Below are 18,188 nucleotides of genomic sequence, written 5' to 3'. Positions count from 1 at the left end.
ATGGGAATTATGGAACTAACTAATCCTCTAGAGATCTCCTGCATTGAAAGATTAATTTCTTGGATTTCAAAAAAACATTGTGGTGGCAAAACAGTTTGCATATTTTGTCAATTTTCTATAAAGATCTTAGTCAGTTAATTGACTACTGTACATCACTGTCTCTCAGAATCAGATTTATTATCACAATCTATATGTCTTTGCAGGGTGTTGGGATGGAGATATGTCCCTAACAAAGCAGGTGTAAGATGTTCCTTCCCTCCACTAGCCTGCAGGTCACCTTTGGGCTAGGTGTGGCACCTGCTTAGCTCCCCAATCCCCCTACATGGGTCACATGAAGCCATGGGATCACTTGGTGGATGGTCATATGAGCATCTGGTGCATATCACGTCCTGGTTATGCGACCACTGACACCAGGCAGACAATCTCTGAAGCGTATTGATAATGACTGGGGTCACCCATCCTGTAAAGACCTTGCTCAGAAGAAGGCTATGGGAAACCATCTCAGCAGAAAATTCTACTGAGAGCAATCGTGGTCATGGACAAGATCATGATCGCCCATGTCATATGAAATGGCACATAATGAACAAATGATATGTCTCTGTACCATACTGTAGGCTAGTGGTACATATATCAAAAAGGTGTTTAAGGGCATGTGAGAGAGATGATAGATTGGATGTCTACAGGGAGATCAGGAGGATGAAATGGGTCCAATGGGGCCAATGGGATTTCTCTGCTGGGAACCAGCCTAGACTTCATGGTTGAATTTCCTCCTGTGTGGTGAGTGAGCAGAAAAATTAGCTGTGAAAATATTAAATACAAGGAGTGGAATGGAATTGGTTTATTATTGTATGAACCAAGATACAGTCAAAAGCTTTTCTTGCATACTGTTCATGTGGATCAATTCATAAATCATGGAACAGTGCTTTGGGCCGCAATGTTAGGCCAACCTTTTAACCTAGGATCAATCTAAAGTTCTATGTGTCAATCATTACCCATGCACTGAGGTCATACAAGTTCAAAACATTAACAGAATGAAGGATTAATTTACAGAGAAAGCACAGTGCAGGCAAACATCATAAAGAGGTAGATCGTGAGGTCAAGAATCCAGTTTATCCCACTAGGGAACTATGTAATAGTTTTATACAGTGGGGTTTAAGTTGTCCTTGAGCCTGGTGAGGCTGTTGGATGGATTGAGACATTTGGAATCGGGGATTCGTGTATTGAAACCTCCCAGATTAGTCCAATCAGAGTTGGAAACATCTTGGATCCAAACAAGTAACCACCAACTTGTTACGTAGCTTGGCTTAGTCAGTGATTTCATTGGAAGGGTCTCCCATCTGAAATGTTCACTCTCCACAGATGCTGCCTGACCTGCTGAATACTTTTGGCATTCTCTGTTCTTACACTTTCTTACACTTTGTTTGACACTGGTGGGATGAAAACCATAGCCTAATGCACAGGTAATTCACAAACTGTTGGTATTGCTTGTTTTAGTTAAGTGGCCCTATTGGCCTGTCATTAATTGTTAGAACTGCCATATTAACCTCTCCCTACCGTCTCCAGAAAGGCTGGGGGTTTGAGCCACGTTTTTTTATCCAGAACGTTCTTCGGTAGCTTTTTCCTTAGGTTCATCAGGTAGTTATACTGAGCAAAGGCCAAGTAGTCTTTATTTTCTGGGCAAAGCGGCTGGTTTCTTAGCATGAAGCCTTTAATAAACCTGAAATAAAATACAGGTCTTTACATTCATGGTTTCTTAACAGACAGTATTTTGTAAAGGAGCAGTACTTGTCAATGGAGCCATTTTCAGTTAGTATTGACGTTGGTTTGTTATTGACATGTACACTCTTTTGCAAAAAGAATGCTGTCTAGGCAGACCGTTCCATACACAAGTATTCCACCTCATAGAGTCAACTGACATTATAGAAAACAAACTGCTGGAGGAACTCAGGGGGGTCAGGCAGCTTATGTGGAGGGAACTCAATGTTTACTCTTATTTATTTTACAGTTGCGCAGACCTCAGAGCAGGTGATTTTTACATGGCCCGAAAATTGCGTGGCATTTTTTAATTATTTTTTATATAATATGCAAACTACAAATATTTAGAATGAAAATTGAATAATCACATACTTTTGATTGTATTTATTAATTGAAGGGTGTAATGAAGTACAGTATAACAAGGAAAATCTTTCATGTTCAGTAAACTGTTTCTTGCTGCATCCAATTCCAACTGTGCGACAACAGAGGCTATGTGCGTGGGAGCATTTCAGTTACTGTGCACCCTGCACCCATGCAGCTTCAAGGGATCAGTGAGGGAAATGGACAGGTAGGGTCAGCTATCCACTTCCCATCACAGATGATTACTGGCCTGCTCTTTCCTCCACCAGTTTCAGAAGCACAAGAGATTCTGCAGATGCTGGAAATCCTGAATAAAACATGCAAAATGCTGGAAGAACTCACAGCAAATCAGGGAAATAAACAGTTAATGGTTCAGGCCGAGACCCTTAATGAGGTCTTGATGAAAGCTCTCTGCCCAAAACATTGTCTGTTTATTCCCCTCCACGGAGGCTGCCCAAGTTGCAGTGTTCCTCGAGCGGCTGGCATCTTTACTCCAGGTTCCAGCATCTGCAATCATTTTGGGAGTAGAATGGCTGGTTTGTTTTGGTTCTGTCATAATTATCTCGCAGTTCATTTATAGGTCGTTGGTTTATTGATTTCTAATTCACTGCCCATCACGCTGCTGGCATTTAGGGCAGCGATGAGTGTCCTCCATCTCTGTCCACCCACACCAACACACACTAACAAAAAAAGATCCTTTTGCTGTTTCTGTAACAATCTTGTTTTAATAGGCTGGGTTGTTAGCCCTGAGCTGAACCCCCAAACCTGAAGGACTAGTGGACATCTCTTAGTCTGGCTTCTACCCCCTGACCTGTCTGGGCTGGGTGACCCTACCAAGAGCCAAAGCATAAACCCCTGACTCCAACCAACATAGCTCTCCGGGTCATTGAGGCGCACAAGCCTCCAAACTACGACAAGGTTGATGCCCTTGAGGATGTTCCACATTTATTGCCCTGAGAAGGTGGTGAACTGTTTTCTTGAACTGGGGCATTTTGCAGGGTGCAGTCTATTAGACAGGGTATTTCAGGAATCACACCCAGAGAATATAAAGGGAGAACAGTTCACTAAGTTCTTGTTACTCACAAGGAACTCAGATTTCCTGCACATAACTCACACCGGGCTCACATTCCAGGCCTCTGCTCTGACCCCATGTGCCCAGTCTCTGAGTACCCATTCTAATTCCTTGGAGCCTCTGGAACAAATCTGAATGAAGTATTTGGTGTAGGATTAAGCAGATTGGCGGATAGTAAGTTAGTGAGTAACGAATGCGAATGGAGAACGGTGTTCCAGGATAAGTAGAAAAAACTATCCTTCAGATTTCATTATTGGCAGTTTCTTGGGTTTGTCAATAATGCTTCCCCTCTGTGTCTGCTGCTATTGTCATTTTAGACAGGGGAGGTCAGGGGATCCGGAGATGTTGCCAATAGGATTTTTGGATTTCTAAAGGCTGATTTCCCATTTCACTCTGCTTTAATCTCATCCAGCTGTTCACCTCCCAAATACCTTCTGTACCAGACAGATTGACTTGGAAATCTCCATAAATCATTGAAACCTAACATATGTGTGTGCAGGAAATTCAGAAGCCAACTGGGATGTTGACCTTTGTTTACTAGAGCTGTTGTGTTTAATATGTGGCAATTGGAGACATGAAGATGATAAACTTTTCCTCCTTACTGCTTGATGTAGAGGGCTTAATGTTGTACCTACTACCGGATCCAGCTATGAACTTCAGCAATCTATACGCGGTCTTAGATGATTCAGATGATTAGAACATAAAGACTAAGAGCAGGGTAGACCATTTGGTCCTTCACAACCACTGCACCATTCATCAGGACACAGTCCATAGCTGATCTTCCACGTCATTCCACATTCTGTCCTTCAAAAGGTTGGCACAGCATCATGGACCTAAGGGCCTGTATTGAGCTGTGTTCTGTTTTCTTGCTGTTTTCCTGAACAATCCCCACACTTCTCAAATCCTTCTATTTATTGAGCTCTGTTTGGAATAAACTCAATGGTTAAAATTCAATAGCTCTCTAGGGTAGAAAATTCCAAAGGTTGGCTGGCCTCCCTGTGAAGAAGTACGCCCTTATCTCAGTCTATGCCATATTCTCAAACCGTAGCACCTGTTTCATGAGGATGAGAGGGAATGAGGGAGACTTCATTACATGCTCTAATAACATCACTTCTCATACACTTCTTAACACTAGTGTTTATAAGCCCAGCTTACTCAATCTCTTCGCATCAGGCAAACCCACCACCTCACTCTCTTCCCTCAATGGCAAGTATTATTTTGTGGCAACTGTACAATGCAATGCAATATATAACCATTGAAAAAAACATGAATTACACTAAGTATGTACAGTTAAAAATAGATTAGTACAAAAATAAAAATAAAAAGTAGTGAGGTAGTGTTCATGGGTTTAATGTCCATTCAGAAGTCAGATGGCAGAGGGGAAGAAGCTGTTCCTGAATCATTGAGTGGTTAAATTGATTGAAATTTGTCAGTAAGAAAGCCAAAACTCCAGCTGTGGCTTTGCCATTCCCTCTACAATTGCCATAAGATGTTCCCCTTAAAAAATAAGCCACATACTTTTTGATTACTTTTACGGCCCAGGCTCTCTTTCCAGCATCCTGCCTCGCTTGAATTCCTCTCCAGCACGTTTCGATCTTGATTGCTGTCGAAATTACAAAACGTAAAAGTCAGCAGATCGGGCCACCTACATGCTCATCTAAGCCATCCCATTAGTATGGCAAATAACTAAGGTCCCAGCAGTGATCCTTGTGGAACACCACTAGTTACAGACTTGCAGTCAAGAAATAATCCTCCACACCACTAAGCCAATTTTGGATGCAATTTGCCAACACAGCTGAAATCTCATGTGCTTTAACCTTCTGGATCAGCCTACTGTGTGGGAGCTTGTCAAAAGCATTGCTGAAGTCCACGCAAACCATGTCTGATGCTCTGTTTTTATCAATTCCCTTACTTACCTCCCGGAGAACTCAGTCAGATTTGTGAGACAGGATTTTCCATGCACAAAATCATGCTGACTACCCCTAATCATTAGGCCATAAGACACAGGAGCAGAAGTAGGCCATTTGGCCCTTCAGGTCTGCTCTATCATTGGATCATGCATGATTTATTATCCCTCTCGAATTCCATTTTTCTGCCTTCTTCCCATAACCTTTGAAATCGTAATTAATCCAGAACCTATCAACCTCGGCCTTAAATGTATCCAATCACTGCCTGTGGCAGTGATTTCCATAGATTCACCACCCTCATCTCTGTTCTAAAGGAATGTCTCTCTGTTCTGAGGCAGTATACTCTGGTCCTAGACTCCTCCACTACAGGAAGCATCCTCTCCATGTTAACTTTTCCATGCCTTGTCTTTCCCAATGATCGTATATCCTGTCCCTTGGAATTGCTTCCAATGATCAATGAATGACTCAGAAACCCTATGGACAATATTAATTAAAAGTCTATTTGGAAAATACTCCTGAGTTAAATTTTGAGGCAGGCATTCAGCTCTGCTCATTATGAGATGTAAAGAAACAGTAGGTTCATCCTACCTGGCTGAGTTCTCCAAGGGCCAGTATTTTGGGTTAAAATCAACCGAGGGAAAGGAAAGCAGCGTAACACAACTCCACAGGCGTGGTTTCTTTCCTCTTACCTGCCTTTTTCTGCTTCTGAAACTCCCCCCTCTGGAGTTTGCCTTTGTACCTGGCCTGAAGCTTTGCAACTGAAACAGAAAAAGCACATTGACTACAGAAAAGTACAGGCCCTTTGGTCCACAATGTTGTGCTGACCTTTTAACAAACTCTAAGATCAATCTAACCCTTCCCTCCATTTACCTTTCATCCACCTGCCTGTTTAAGAGTCTCTTAAATGTCCCTAATGTTTCTAGCTCTAGCATCACCCAATACTTCCCTCCACTCACATAAAATGATGCCCTCTTGTATTAGCCATTTCCACTCTGGCTGATCTCTTTTTCACATGTGCTCACACCTTTAGTGTTACCTGGGAGAATGCAGAGGCTCTCTCATCTCCTATATCCCCCATCCATTCCCCCTGTTAAATCCTCTTCCAGTAAAAAGAGTGGATTGAGGCCTTTACTCATTCATCAGTGTAGTTCATACTCACTGTACCTGGTTAGAATGATTTAAAATACAACTGTAAAGAACAGATTATTGGTTTTATGAATTGCCACTCATTGTACCCAGAGAACCATGTTTTACCTCAGCAGGTCAGGCAGTATCTTTGGAAGGGAATACACAGTCAATGCTTTGGGCTAAAAATCTTCGACTGTTTATTCCCTCCACTGTTGCTGCCTCACCTGCTGAGTTCCTCCAGCATTTGCAGTGTGTTGTTCTGGATTTCCAGGAATTGCAGAATCTCTGGTATTTGCCTTTCATTTATAAGTTTTTCAATTGACAGAGATGGGCCTATTGTGAAGTAAATCCTAGAGGTTGTAGCCTTTCACCACCCTCGTCCCATTGCTTGACAATTACTGCATTTTAGCTGGTAAGTAGACCCTGTCTCGGCCCGAAGCATCAGCTGCTTATTTATTCATTTCCAGCCTGACCTGCTGAGTTCCTGCAGCATGTTGTGCGTGTTACTCTGTTTAAAGTCACCTGCTTTCAACATCATATAGAAAATTAGAGGGAGGGATCTCCGGTCTCACCCAGGGCATTCTTGCTGGCTTGATATGCATCTTCAGTGGCAAACAATGTCTTTGGAAAACGAATAAATATCTTTGTTCTGAGAAACAAAACAAATCCATTAGTCTCATGTTCAGAAAAAGTCTGCAACGCTTTACTGCTGTAGAAAGCTGAATCCTGAATACTTTAGTTGATTGCAACTGGTGATGAAGATTTCAGATGGGGGAAGATACAACAAGGCACTAGTGAAATATAGGGAGTCTTTCATACACGGCCTTTATTCATGAGGAATATCCATTTTCTCCAGAAGAAAAAATAAAAAAACACAGGATAGGATAGTAATTTCCCTCGTGCCAGTGGGTCACGAGTACCTGCTTGAGACTGCCTTGATGTTGGCCATGGCACATCAAGTTAGAGCTGATTGGGTTTCAATAGGACATTCATTTGTAAAATACAAAAGGAATTCAGAAGAAACTTCTTTACTCAGGGATTGGTTTGAGTTTTACACTTCTTTTGGGATCAGAGCATTGCTGGCAAAGATATCATTTGGTACCCTTTGAACTCTGTGACTAGTTGAAAAGGGATGGGTGGTCAGTTAGGGAAAAGAAAGGGCATAGGAAAGGGATGGGTGGTCAGATAGAGGTCGGGGCTGTAAATTAAGTTAGAATTCTGGGCAGCAGCCGGTGTTCAATGTACAGGTCAGAACATCCATGGTCAAGGGTCAGTGATTCTGCAGGTGCTGAGGAGACCAGGGATCCCAGGTCGACAAGTGATGGCCCCAGGTTAGGGTCCATATGGGCAGCAGTCATGAGGGTCTGTGACCCCCCCCCACCAAGTCACTGGGGTCAGAGGTCCATGCGAGTCTGGAAGCCAAATCTCAAATGTCAAACACATGATCGATGAGTCCTGAGGTTAATACTCAGACACTGGCTGCCGGGAGAGAGAAGACAAAGGTCAAAGTGCAGAGTCTCTGTTCACTCTCTATGTCAGCTGACTGTGCTGATGAGTTGTTTTAATATTCTGTTTTCATTTGAGATGTCCAGAATCCATGGTGTTTCATTTCTTCACCAGCATTACTTTTTTCACCTCTCCCCACCTGGTTTTTTTCCTTGCCCTCTATTGACACCATTTCCAAACTGGTCAGCTGTGATGAGCAAACCTGCGCTGCCCTTCTTAGCCAACAGCACCAACACTATCTGGATCTTTCATTCTCCCTGTGATCTCCACCCTGACACAGGTTCTCTTTGCCTCTCCCCTCCCTGCTCCACATTTAAGTTCAAAGTTTTCCCAGCTCAATGAATTCAAAATCAATTCAAATTCTTGTTTTTTTCCCTCACAGATGCTGTCTGATCTGCTGAATATTTCCCAAATTTCTCTTTGCATTATAGATTTATGCTGGGTCTCATGAAGATTTTTACATACTTCCCCATTTTGTAGTCCTCCTGCTTGTAGCCAATATATTGCACCACACGTTTAACGCCCTCTGATGCCGGTCCGTGCCAGTTTGGCCAAGTGTCGGGGCATAATAATTTGTACCTACAGGACAAGAACATTGTTGTGTGAACGTGCAACACTCCACAATCCATGCAGATTGTTAATGAAACATATCCTGAATTTTCTGCAGAGTTACTTGCATTGCCCCTCTCTCTGCCACTGGAATTTGGATAGCTCCTCTCTCTGCCACTGGAATTTAGATAGTCCCTCTTTCTTCCACTGGAATTTGGATAGCCCCTCTCTCTGCTGCTGGCATGTGGATAGCCCCTCTCTCTGCCACTGGAATTTGGATAGCCCCTCTCTCTGCCACTGGCATTTGGATAGCCCCTCTCTCTTCCACTGGAATTTGGATAGCCCCTCTCCCTGCCACTGGCATTTGGATAGCCCCTCTCTCTTCCACTGGAATTTGGATAGCCCCTCTCTCTGCCACTGGAATTTGGATAGCCCCTCTCTCTGCCACTGGAATTTGGATAGCCCCTCTCCCTGCCACTGGCATTTGGATAGCCCTTCTCTCTTCCGCTGGAATTTGGATAGTGCTTCCCTCTGCCACTGGCATTTGGATAGCCCCTCTCTCTGCCACTGGCATTTGGATAGCCCTTCTCTCTTCCACTGGCATTTGGATAGCCCCTCTCTCTGCCACTGGCATTTGGATAGCCCCTCTCTCTGCCACTGGAATTTGGATAGCTCCTCTCTCTGCCACTGGCATTTGGATAGCCTATTTAGAAATTTGAAACATCAAGGTAAAGGATTGAGAATGGGGAACTCTCAATGGACCCATCACCCTTGAAGCTTGTCTTTCAAGATAATTTAACACAATGACACCTGAGAGGTACCTGACCATGATCTAATTAATGTAGAGCTCCACCTGCCTCAGAAGATGTTCATTGCATGGAATCATTGAGTCCATGTTGACTAAGTTAGGTGGAGGAGCAGGAGTCTGCAGAAGGACTTGGACAGATCAGGAGAATTGGCAAAGAAGTGGCAGATGGAATACAGTATTGGGAAGCATATGATCATAGCTATTTTCTAAATGGGGAGCAAATTCACAAATTTGAGATACAAAGTGACTTGGGAGTCCCAGTGCAGGATTCCCTAAAAATTAACTTGCAGGTTGAGTTGGTAGTAAGGAAAGCAAATGTAATGTTAGCATTCATTTTAGGAGGACTAGAATATAAAAGCAAAGATCTAATGCTGAGACTTATAAGGCCATGTCTAGATTATTGTGAGCATTTTTGGGGCTCATATCTAAGAAAGGATGCATTGGCATTGCAGAGGGTCCGGAGGAGGTTTACAAGAATGATCCAGAGAAAGAAAGGGTTAATGTATCGGGAATGTTTGATGGCTCAGGGTCTGGACTCACTATAGAAAAAAATGAAGGGTATTTGTTTCTACAGACAGATGTGGACCCTAAGTTATTAGGTACATTTAGATGCTGACAAGTCCTTGATTATTCAGGATGTCAAAGGTTATGGGGAGAAGGCAGGAGAATGGGATTGAGTTGGAAAATAAGTCAGTCATGATTGAATGTGGAGCACACTCATTGGGCTCAATTCTTCTCCTATGTCTTAGTGACCATCAGGAACCCATTTACACTGATCCTACATTAATACCACTTTTTTAAAAATGCTCCTTCTTCTTGTCAATGTCCCCTTCACCTGCACACTAGAGGCGGGTCACAGTGCCCAATTAAGCTACTAACCTGCACATTTTTGGAACGGGGAAGAAATGGGAGAACCTGGGATAAACGCACACAGTGACAAGAAGAAAATGCAAACTCCACATGGACAGCCCCCCGGTCAGGATTGAACCAGACTTTCTGGCACTGCAAGGTAGTGCAAAGAGAGCATTGACCAATACACTGCTTTGGCATCTTCTCTTATGCACTACCTTCCTAAACTCACTGTCATTGCATCCAGATTGTGTTGAGTCCCAGTATAATTCCTGGACTAAATGTTGATACCATCTTTTGGACAGGTTGACAAGTAGTGCAATAATGTCATACTCAGTGCCCTTGAGAGAAAGGGAAGGACAAGTCCCTGTAGGCCTCATGTTGGGTATCTTGTTACTGTCCATTGCCTGGAGCAACAGAGAAAGATTAGTCAAGGACTGGGGATGGAATCAAAGCCAAATGCATGTGGGCATCAGTTGGAACAAAAGCCTTTCTTGGCTTTAAATGATTCCCTCCAAACAGTGGAATGCAGGTTTAGAGGACTATGGGCCAAATGTGAGCAGATGGGATTAGCTCAGTGGACAATACAGTCAGCATTGTCTGTAGGGCCTTTATTATATAAGGACTCAATGGTTTCATAATTAACAGAGAATCAGCATCAGAATCAAGTTAATAATCATTGACATGTCATGAAATTTGTTGTTATGTCTCAGCATTACAGTGCCAGACATAAAAATTGCTAAATTACAAAAATACGTAAAGTGTGCAATAGAGGAATAACAAGGTAGTGCTCATGGGCTGTTCAGAAATCTGATGCCAGAGGGGAACAGACTGTCCCTAAGCTGTCCTGACGAAGGGTCTCGGCCTGAAACGTCGACAGTCCTTACAGATGCTGCCTGGCCTGCTGTGTTCCACCAGCATTTTGTGTGTGTTGTCCCTAAGCTGTTGTGTGTGGGTTATCAGGCTCCTGTACTGCCTCCTTGATGGTAGTAACGAGAAGAGAGCATATCCTGGTGGTGAGGTTCCTTCATGCGAGAAATTCCACACTGTCAGATGCACGACCTTCCAGATAAATTTGTTATCCCTTCTGCCTTCTCAGGATACAATGGCACTATCTCAAAAAAGAGCAAGTTTTTTTCCCCAGGCAGTTAACCTGATCAACCACTCTAGTTAACCCCCACCTCCCTCTATTCTCTATTACCTCAGTCACTGCACCGTAAAAATATTTTAAACTACTTGTTATAATGCCGTTTACATGCCGATATTTATTTATTTATGCAAGTTTTATTCCATATCCATACTTTAACCTCTAACCTATTTTTATATGATTCTTTATTCTTTAGTATTGTTGTGTGCTTGTGTGTCTGCATGGAGGTTGGTAACTAGAGGGGTGCCTCAGGGATCTGTTCTGGGACCCTTACTCTTCGTGATTTTTATAAATGACCTGGATGAGGAAGTGGAGGGATGGGTTAGTAAATTTGCTGATGACGCAAAGGTTGGAGGTGTTGTGGATGGTGTGGAGGGCTGTCAGAGGTTACAGTGGGACATTGATAGGATACAAAACTGGGCTGAGAAGTGGCAGATGGAGTTCAACCCAGATAAGTGTGATGTGGTTCATTTTGGTAGGTCAAATAGGATAGCAGAATATAGTATTAATGGTAAGACTCTTGGCAGTGTGGAGGATCAGAGGGATCTTGGGGTCTGAGTCCATAGGGCACTCAAAGCAGCTGCACAGGTTGACTCTGTGGTTAAGAAGGCGTACAGTGTATTAGCCTTCATCAATCGTGGAATTGAGTTTAGGAGCTGAGAGGTAATGTTGCAGCTATATAGGACCCTGGTCAGACCCCACTTGGAGTACTGTGCTCAGTTCCGGTCACCTCACTACAGGAAGGATGTGGAAGCCATAGAAAGGGTGTAGAGAAGATTTACAAGGATGATGCTTGGATTGGGGAGTATGCCTTCTGAAAATAGGTTGAGTGAACTCGGCCTTTTCTCCTTAGAGAGACAGAGGATGAGAGATGACCTGATAGAGGTGTATAAGATGATGAGAGGCATTGATTATGTAGATAGTCAGAGGCTTTACACAGGTTTAAGGTACTGGGGAGTAGGTACAGAGGAAATGACAGTGGTAAATTTTTTACTCAGAGAGTGGTGAGTGCATGGAATGGACTGCCAGCAACAGTGGTGGAGGTGGATATGATAGGGTCTTTTAAGACAGTGGTCTCCAACCACTGGGCCGCAAAGCATGTGCTATTGGGTCGCGAAGAAACGATATGATTTGTCAATATGAAATGATATGAGTCAGCTGCACCTTTCCTCATTCCCTGTCACGCCCACTGTTGAACTTGAATGCATGCAAGGTCATCAGTTGTCTAAACGCAGTGATACCCTCGCATTAGGGATCACTGGTTGGCCTCGGGTAACTGGCCGCCTCACGCGGCCGGCGGGAAATGCCGTTGCTACTGGCCTGGAGCATGGACAGATGGGCGCCGCCTCTAAACCTGCTTACCACACCGAATGTTCATGGGGAACTCGGTGCTAAAATATTTGCAAATGACCTAATTCGGGCTCAGGGTTTCGTAAGTAGCAGAGCAGCTACCTCGCTGCGATCTACTGAAAGTCATCCCTCGAGCCAAACTTTTGTCATCCGATAGGTCCTACCTACCTACAAGGGGGGCGGGCTCGCGCCCTGTCACACTCCTCGCTCGGTCGGTTGCTCTCTCCAGACTGCGACCGCTGCGGCCCCCGGCACGGGGACCTCCGGCCTTTACCTTGTTATCTCACCACACCCACGACCAGCCGCATCTGGCCAAGGTGTCTGGCAGCGGGTGGGTGGGAGGCTGGGGTTCGGGCCTGGAGGCTGTCTAATGAGGTAATGAAGCTCTTAAAACTGCTTCGGTACCCTGAGTCCAAGCACCCTGTACTTAAAGACAAACCCCTTGAGAAAAGACGTGAGCAAGTGGGACAGAAGCAAGTGCTGATAGCCACAAAAACTAAATTGCGGAATAGGCTGGACATAAGGAACCTCTTTCAAATATCGCTGTATTCCGGTCGTGAATAACACCACCCTCCCACCCCCCCCCCCCCCCCCCACCCCCGTCGGCCGGTCCGCATGAATATTGTCAATATTAAACCTATCCGTGGTGCAAAAAGGTTGATGACCCCTGTTTTAAGAGACATTTAGATAGGTACATGGAGCTTAGTAAAATAGAGAGCTATAGGTAAGCCTAGTAATTTCTAAAATAGGGACATGTTTGGCACAACTTTGTGGGCCAAAGGGCCTGTATTGTGCTGTAGGTTTTCTATTTTTCTATGTGTGTTGTTTTTTGTTGCATGATCAACAGATTATGGTGAATAAAGTTGATCCTTGAGATCTCCCTAATGATCTGATCAATCCTCAACAACAGAATATTTTCCCTTTTCACTAATTGCAATATGCAAACTGGATGCTGAATTTCCCACATTACAGCAGTGAGTAAGCAAAGGTTCTTCATTGATTGGGAAGGGCTTAAGGATATTTTGAGATTGGGTGAGGCACATCACAAATGTATGTTTTCCTTCTTCCATTTATTCTTAAAAACAGCCACACTCAGACTCTCCTGTTCCTGATTGTCCCCAAGCCTGATGCACTGGATGGGCTCTTGGCAGCCAGCTTGTGCCACTGGTGTTTACCTTTTCAAGAAAGCATCAAAAGTCCTGCGGTAAGCAAAGCCCGCTCGTCTCACGCGCAGGTGTTCCATGAGACCCAGGTACTTTACTTGATGTCTCACCAACATATTGTCAAACCTTCCTGCAGTGGGAGGGAGAGAGAAGGGAGTGGAAAGGAGGGGGAATCGAGGAGGGGAAAGAAGAGAAAGAGAATAAATTCCTCCGGTTAGTATCTACTGCAGCTTACAAAAGTAATACTAATGTTTTATTTAGAGAAAGAGTATGCTACAAGCTCTTCCAACTTATGAGCCTGTGACACCTAAGTACACCCAAGTGACCAATTAACTTGCTAAACCATATGGTTTTGGACTGTGAGAGGAAACCGGAGCACCTGGAGGAAACCTACATGGTCACATGTCGAATGTACAAACTCCTTACAGTCAGCAGCAGAACTGAACCCCTTTTGTTAGTGTGCTAATAGCATTATGCTAACCACTACGAAACCGTGCTACCTGTGAATTAGCATAATAACTTTCAATGATTTGTATAACTACAGCAGCCCGAAGAAATCAATGTAGTACAGGGAGAATGTACAGACTTCTTACAGACAGCGGTGGAATTGAACCCAGGTCACTGGCATTGTAATAGCGTTATGCTAACCACTACAACACCATGTTGCCCGTGAAACAGTGATTTATCTAATTACAGCATCCAGAAGAATTGCATTTGGTCATGGGGAGAATGTTTAGACAGCGGTGGAATTGAACCCAGGTCACTGACGTTGTAGTAGCATTATGCTAACCACTATGCTAACGTGCCACCCTGTTAGTATCAGTTCTGCATCAATCTGGTGGTGACAGTGAGGGAAATTATGGAACACTCATCTACAGTATCTGAGACTGAATGCAGATACTGTCCTCCATCATTTTATCAACTGGTCCAACACTGGCAGCTTACCTGGCTGCTTGGCATCATTTGGTTTGACACATCGGACGTACGAAGGTTCCTTTGACATCAAAATGTCAATCAGGCCCATTAGACTGTGCTTGAACTGTGTTGCCACCTGTACCAAGAGAAACAGTTGCCAAGTGATCACTGGAGATGAGCTGGTATGAAAAGGTTGGCCCAATTTTAAGATGTGAACTTTGAGCACACATTGTTTCTAGTAAGTTATGTTAAAAATGCCTGAAAATAATAGCAACATTATCATCACCCAATGTGGAGTTGATAAGCTAACTTCCATATCAGGTCCACAATGCTTTGACTTGAGCATTCAGTTGAATTTAATTGTTGTTCATAAATTATATGTAACTGTCATTAATTTGGTATTTTCTGGGAGAAATTGCCATAATTTGTTTTCTGTACTCTTCATACTGAATCCACTTTCTGGGTGAATTGAAATATAAAAAGAAAATGATTACAATATTCAGCAGATCAGACTGTATTAATGGAGATGCAATTTACATTCAATGTTTTTACATTAGAACCTAGTGTATTTTACCAGTTCTTTGGATTCCATTTCCATTCCAAAACTGGTGCCATTTTGATTCCTAGTTTGCTGTTCAAAACATGTACTTGGGATTCCTGGGCTGGGTAATTTGGTACACGAGAGATTCTGTAGATGCTGGAAATCTTGAGCAACACACACAAAATGCTGGAGGAACTCAGCAGCTTAGATAGCATCTATGCAGGGAAATAAGCAAATAACATTTTGGCCTGAGACCCACGGTCTTGGTCCAAAACAGTTGCCTGTTTATTCCCCTCTGACCTGTTGAGTTCCTCCAGCACTTTGTGTGTGTGGCCATTTAATAATTGGATGCAAGTCCTCTTAAAAGATTGCCCAGGCTAAAGTGTCTGATCAAAGGCCCAATTGAGGACAGCAATATTTGATTTCCCAGATCTATGGGTGAGCAAGAAGAATCACACAAATAAAATAATTGCTCAATTTATGAAAAAGGATTTTCTCCCAGAAAACATTTTGCTCAGTGAATTTTTGGAAATTAAAAGCGAAGGATAAAGCTCTCCATGAACTTATTTTTAAATTAATTTTTCAGGAGACCATTAGGTCAACACATCATACACTGTCTTAACAACTCTATCAAATTGCACAGGAATTTTGGAGGATTGATGGATATAGACCCCAAGTTCCCTCTGTTCCTCCACACTGCTAAGAATCCTGCCATTAACCTTGTTACTCTGCCTTCAAATGTGACCTTTCAAAGTGAGTCACTTCACATTTCTCCAGGCTGAACTCCATCTGCCACTCCTCAGCCCAGTCAACATCCCGTAATAACCGTCACCTTCTACACTCTCTATAATACCACCAGCCTTCGTGTGATCTGCAAACCCACTTTTTGTTGATTCACTTAGCTGCTGTCGAGGGCAGTTTAGTAAGTTTGCAGATACAACGAAGATTGGTGGTGTTGCCGATAGTGTAGAAGGTTGTGGAAGTTACGACGGGATGTTGACAGGATGCCCAGCTGGGCTGAGAAGTGGCAGATGGAGTTCAACCCAGAGAAATGTGAAGTGATACACTTTGGAACGTCAAACTTGAAGGTAGAGTACAGGGTTAATGGCAGGATTCTTAGCATTGTAGAGGAACAGGAAACTGGGGTCCATGTAGTGCAGAGAGTGGCAAAGCATAACTTCATAAATCAAAGGTATTCACCCCAAAAAGTCAATGACAATATTGAGACCATTTATAAATCAAATAGGCAAAAATCAAGGAATGTTTGTTCTTTGCGTCAGTGAGAGAACCTTAGGTTCTAGGGCAGAAATTTGTAGTTCAAATCTTACTTCAGAAACTGAGTATTAGGTTTCAAATAGATTTCTAGCTCATACTGAGAGATGTGCATTGAACATAACATAGGAGCAGGAGTAGGCTATCTGGCCCATCGAACCTGCTCCACCATTCAATAAGATCATGGCTGATCTGGCCATGGAATCACCTACCTGCCTTTTCCCCATAACCCGTAGTTCCCCTACTATGCAAAAATCTCTCCAACCTTGTCTTAAATATATTTACTGAGGTAACCTCCACAGCTTCATGGGCAGAGAATTCCACAGATTCACTACTCTTTGGGAAAAGCATTTCCTCCTCATCTCCGTCTTAAATCTACTCCCCCAAATCTTGAGGCTATGTCCCCTAGTTCTATTCTCACTTACCAGTGGAAACAACTTTCCTGCTTCTATCTTATCTATCCCTTTCATAATGTTATATGCTTCTATAAGATCCCCTCTCATTCTTCTGAATTCCAGTCCCAGGTGACTCAATCTCTCCTCATAGTCTAACCCCCTCATCTCTGGAACCAATCTGCTGAACCTCCTCTGCACCGCTTCCAAAGCTAGTACTGTATAACCTTCCTCAAGCAGGGAGACATAGAATCTCAAACAGCGCAGGAACAAGCCCCATTGTATTGTACCAAACTAATAAAACTGGTCCCTTCTGCCTGTACCTGATTCAGATTCCTGCATTGCTTGCATATTCATGTGTCTGAGCACATTTTAAACACCTCTATTGTACCTTGTTCCACCAGCACCCCTGGCAGCGCAGTCCAAACACCCATCACTGGCTGTAATAATAAATTTACCCTGCACTATGTCCTGGGATAGCTCATGTGTCACCACACATTCTGATGCCAACATAGCATTCCCACAATGTTCAACAGAACAGCTGCAAGACAACTACAGCAAAACAAATCCCTTTCCTTCCTCACATCCATTCACCCACCCACTCACACACACAGACAGTTCTTCAACTCGAGGACAGGCTGGGTCTCCAACCTCCAGTGGATTCATAGACGTCGACCTCCAACTTCCCCACTGGACTTGCAGACTCACAAAAGAAGGTCTTTGGCCATTGGTCCTCAACTACCAGATTTTTGATTGACCTACGGACTTTAATCTTCAGTATTGAGCATAGAACTCACTGATCACGAAACCCCAAACTCTAAGCCTTGAACTCTGGAGTTGCCAAAGATGGTCCTGCAAACTCCAGACCTTTAACTTTGGACTTGACAATAATGGGACCCTTGAACTCCAGGTTTTGTACTCTGGGTTTGCTAACTCACATACCTAGGGGATCATTGGCCCTCACACCTGCTGCCTGCTTGGACCTCAAATCCCATTGATCCTGTGGACATTTATGCCTAAATCCTGCCTCTGTCCCCAAAACCATCACTACGAATCTAAAACAATAGTCTGAGGCACGACCTCAATGGAGGCTGCCGCTTGGTGCCATTTTAACTGGAAACAGGATTTGCTCTCATATGTAACCACCCACATTACAGAGGCAACTCAATGTGCAACACCTTCAGAAGGGATAGGAGAAAATGAACTTATCATCAGAACATTGCAGGCCAGCCTGTACAAGGTGCAAAAGCAGGGACATATTTACCGGCAGTCACTGACCAATAGTGCAGTTGTTACTCACAGTCTCAGGTCTTTTCTTTATATCCAGTTCATTTATGTTAAAACATTCTTTAACTATGAGGTTTGTGGAGTCACGCATTGCCTGCATAAGAGAGAGAGATTTGTTCATGCTCATGGTTTGGTATTAGATTGCCATTTATCTGTTTGTTTATTTATCTATTTATTGAGATACAGT

At 43.4% G+C, this 18,188-nt stretch overlaps 1 protein-coding gene across 1 annotated transcript in view; it reads right to left on the bottom strand.

Moving 5' to 3' along the window:
• Positions 1 to 18,188, bottom strand: part of myo1ha (myosin IHa) — an 88,086-nt gene that overhangs the window by 22,129 nt on the left and 47,769 nt on the right. The window contains exons 16-23 of the mRNA XM_073066982.1: positions 18,015 to 18,095; positions 14,540 to 14,645; positions 13,607 to 13,724; positions 8,194 to 8,307; positions 6,795 to 6,871; positions 5,784 to 5,852; positions 4,706 to 4,790; positions 1,555 to 1,717 (exon numbers count right to left, since the gene is read on the bottom strand). Of these exons, the coding sequence (XP_072923083.1) occupies positions 1,555 to 1,717; positions 4,706 to 4,790; positions 5,784 to 5,852; positions 6,795 to 6,871; positions 8,194 to 8,307; positions 13,607 to 13,724; positions 14,540 to 14,645; positions 18,015 to 18,095 (813 nt within the window). The remainder of the gene's footprint in view (positions 1 to 1,554; positions 1,718 to 4,705; positions 4,791 to 5,783; positions 5,853 to 6,794; positions 6,872 to 8,193; positions 8,308 to 13,606; positions 13,725 to 14,539; positions 14,646 to 18,014; positions 18,096 to 18,188) is intronic.

This window comes from Hemitrygon akajei, chromosome 14 (assembly GCF_048418815.1).
Source record: "Hemitrygon akajei chromosome 14, sHemAka1.3, whole genome shotgun sequence".
NCBI lineage: Eukaryota > Metazoa > Chordata > Chondrichthyes > Myliobatiformes > Dasyatidae > Hemitrygon > Hemitrygon akajei.
This window is presented reverse-complemented; position numbering and strand designations above follow the sequence as displayed.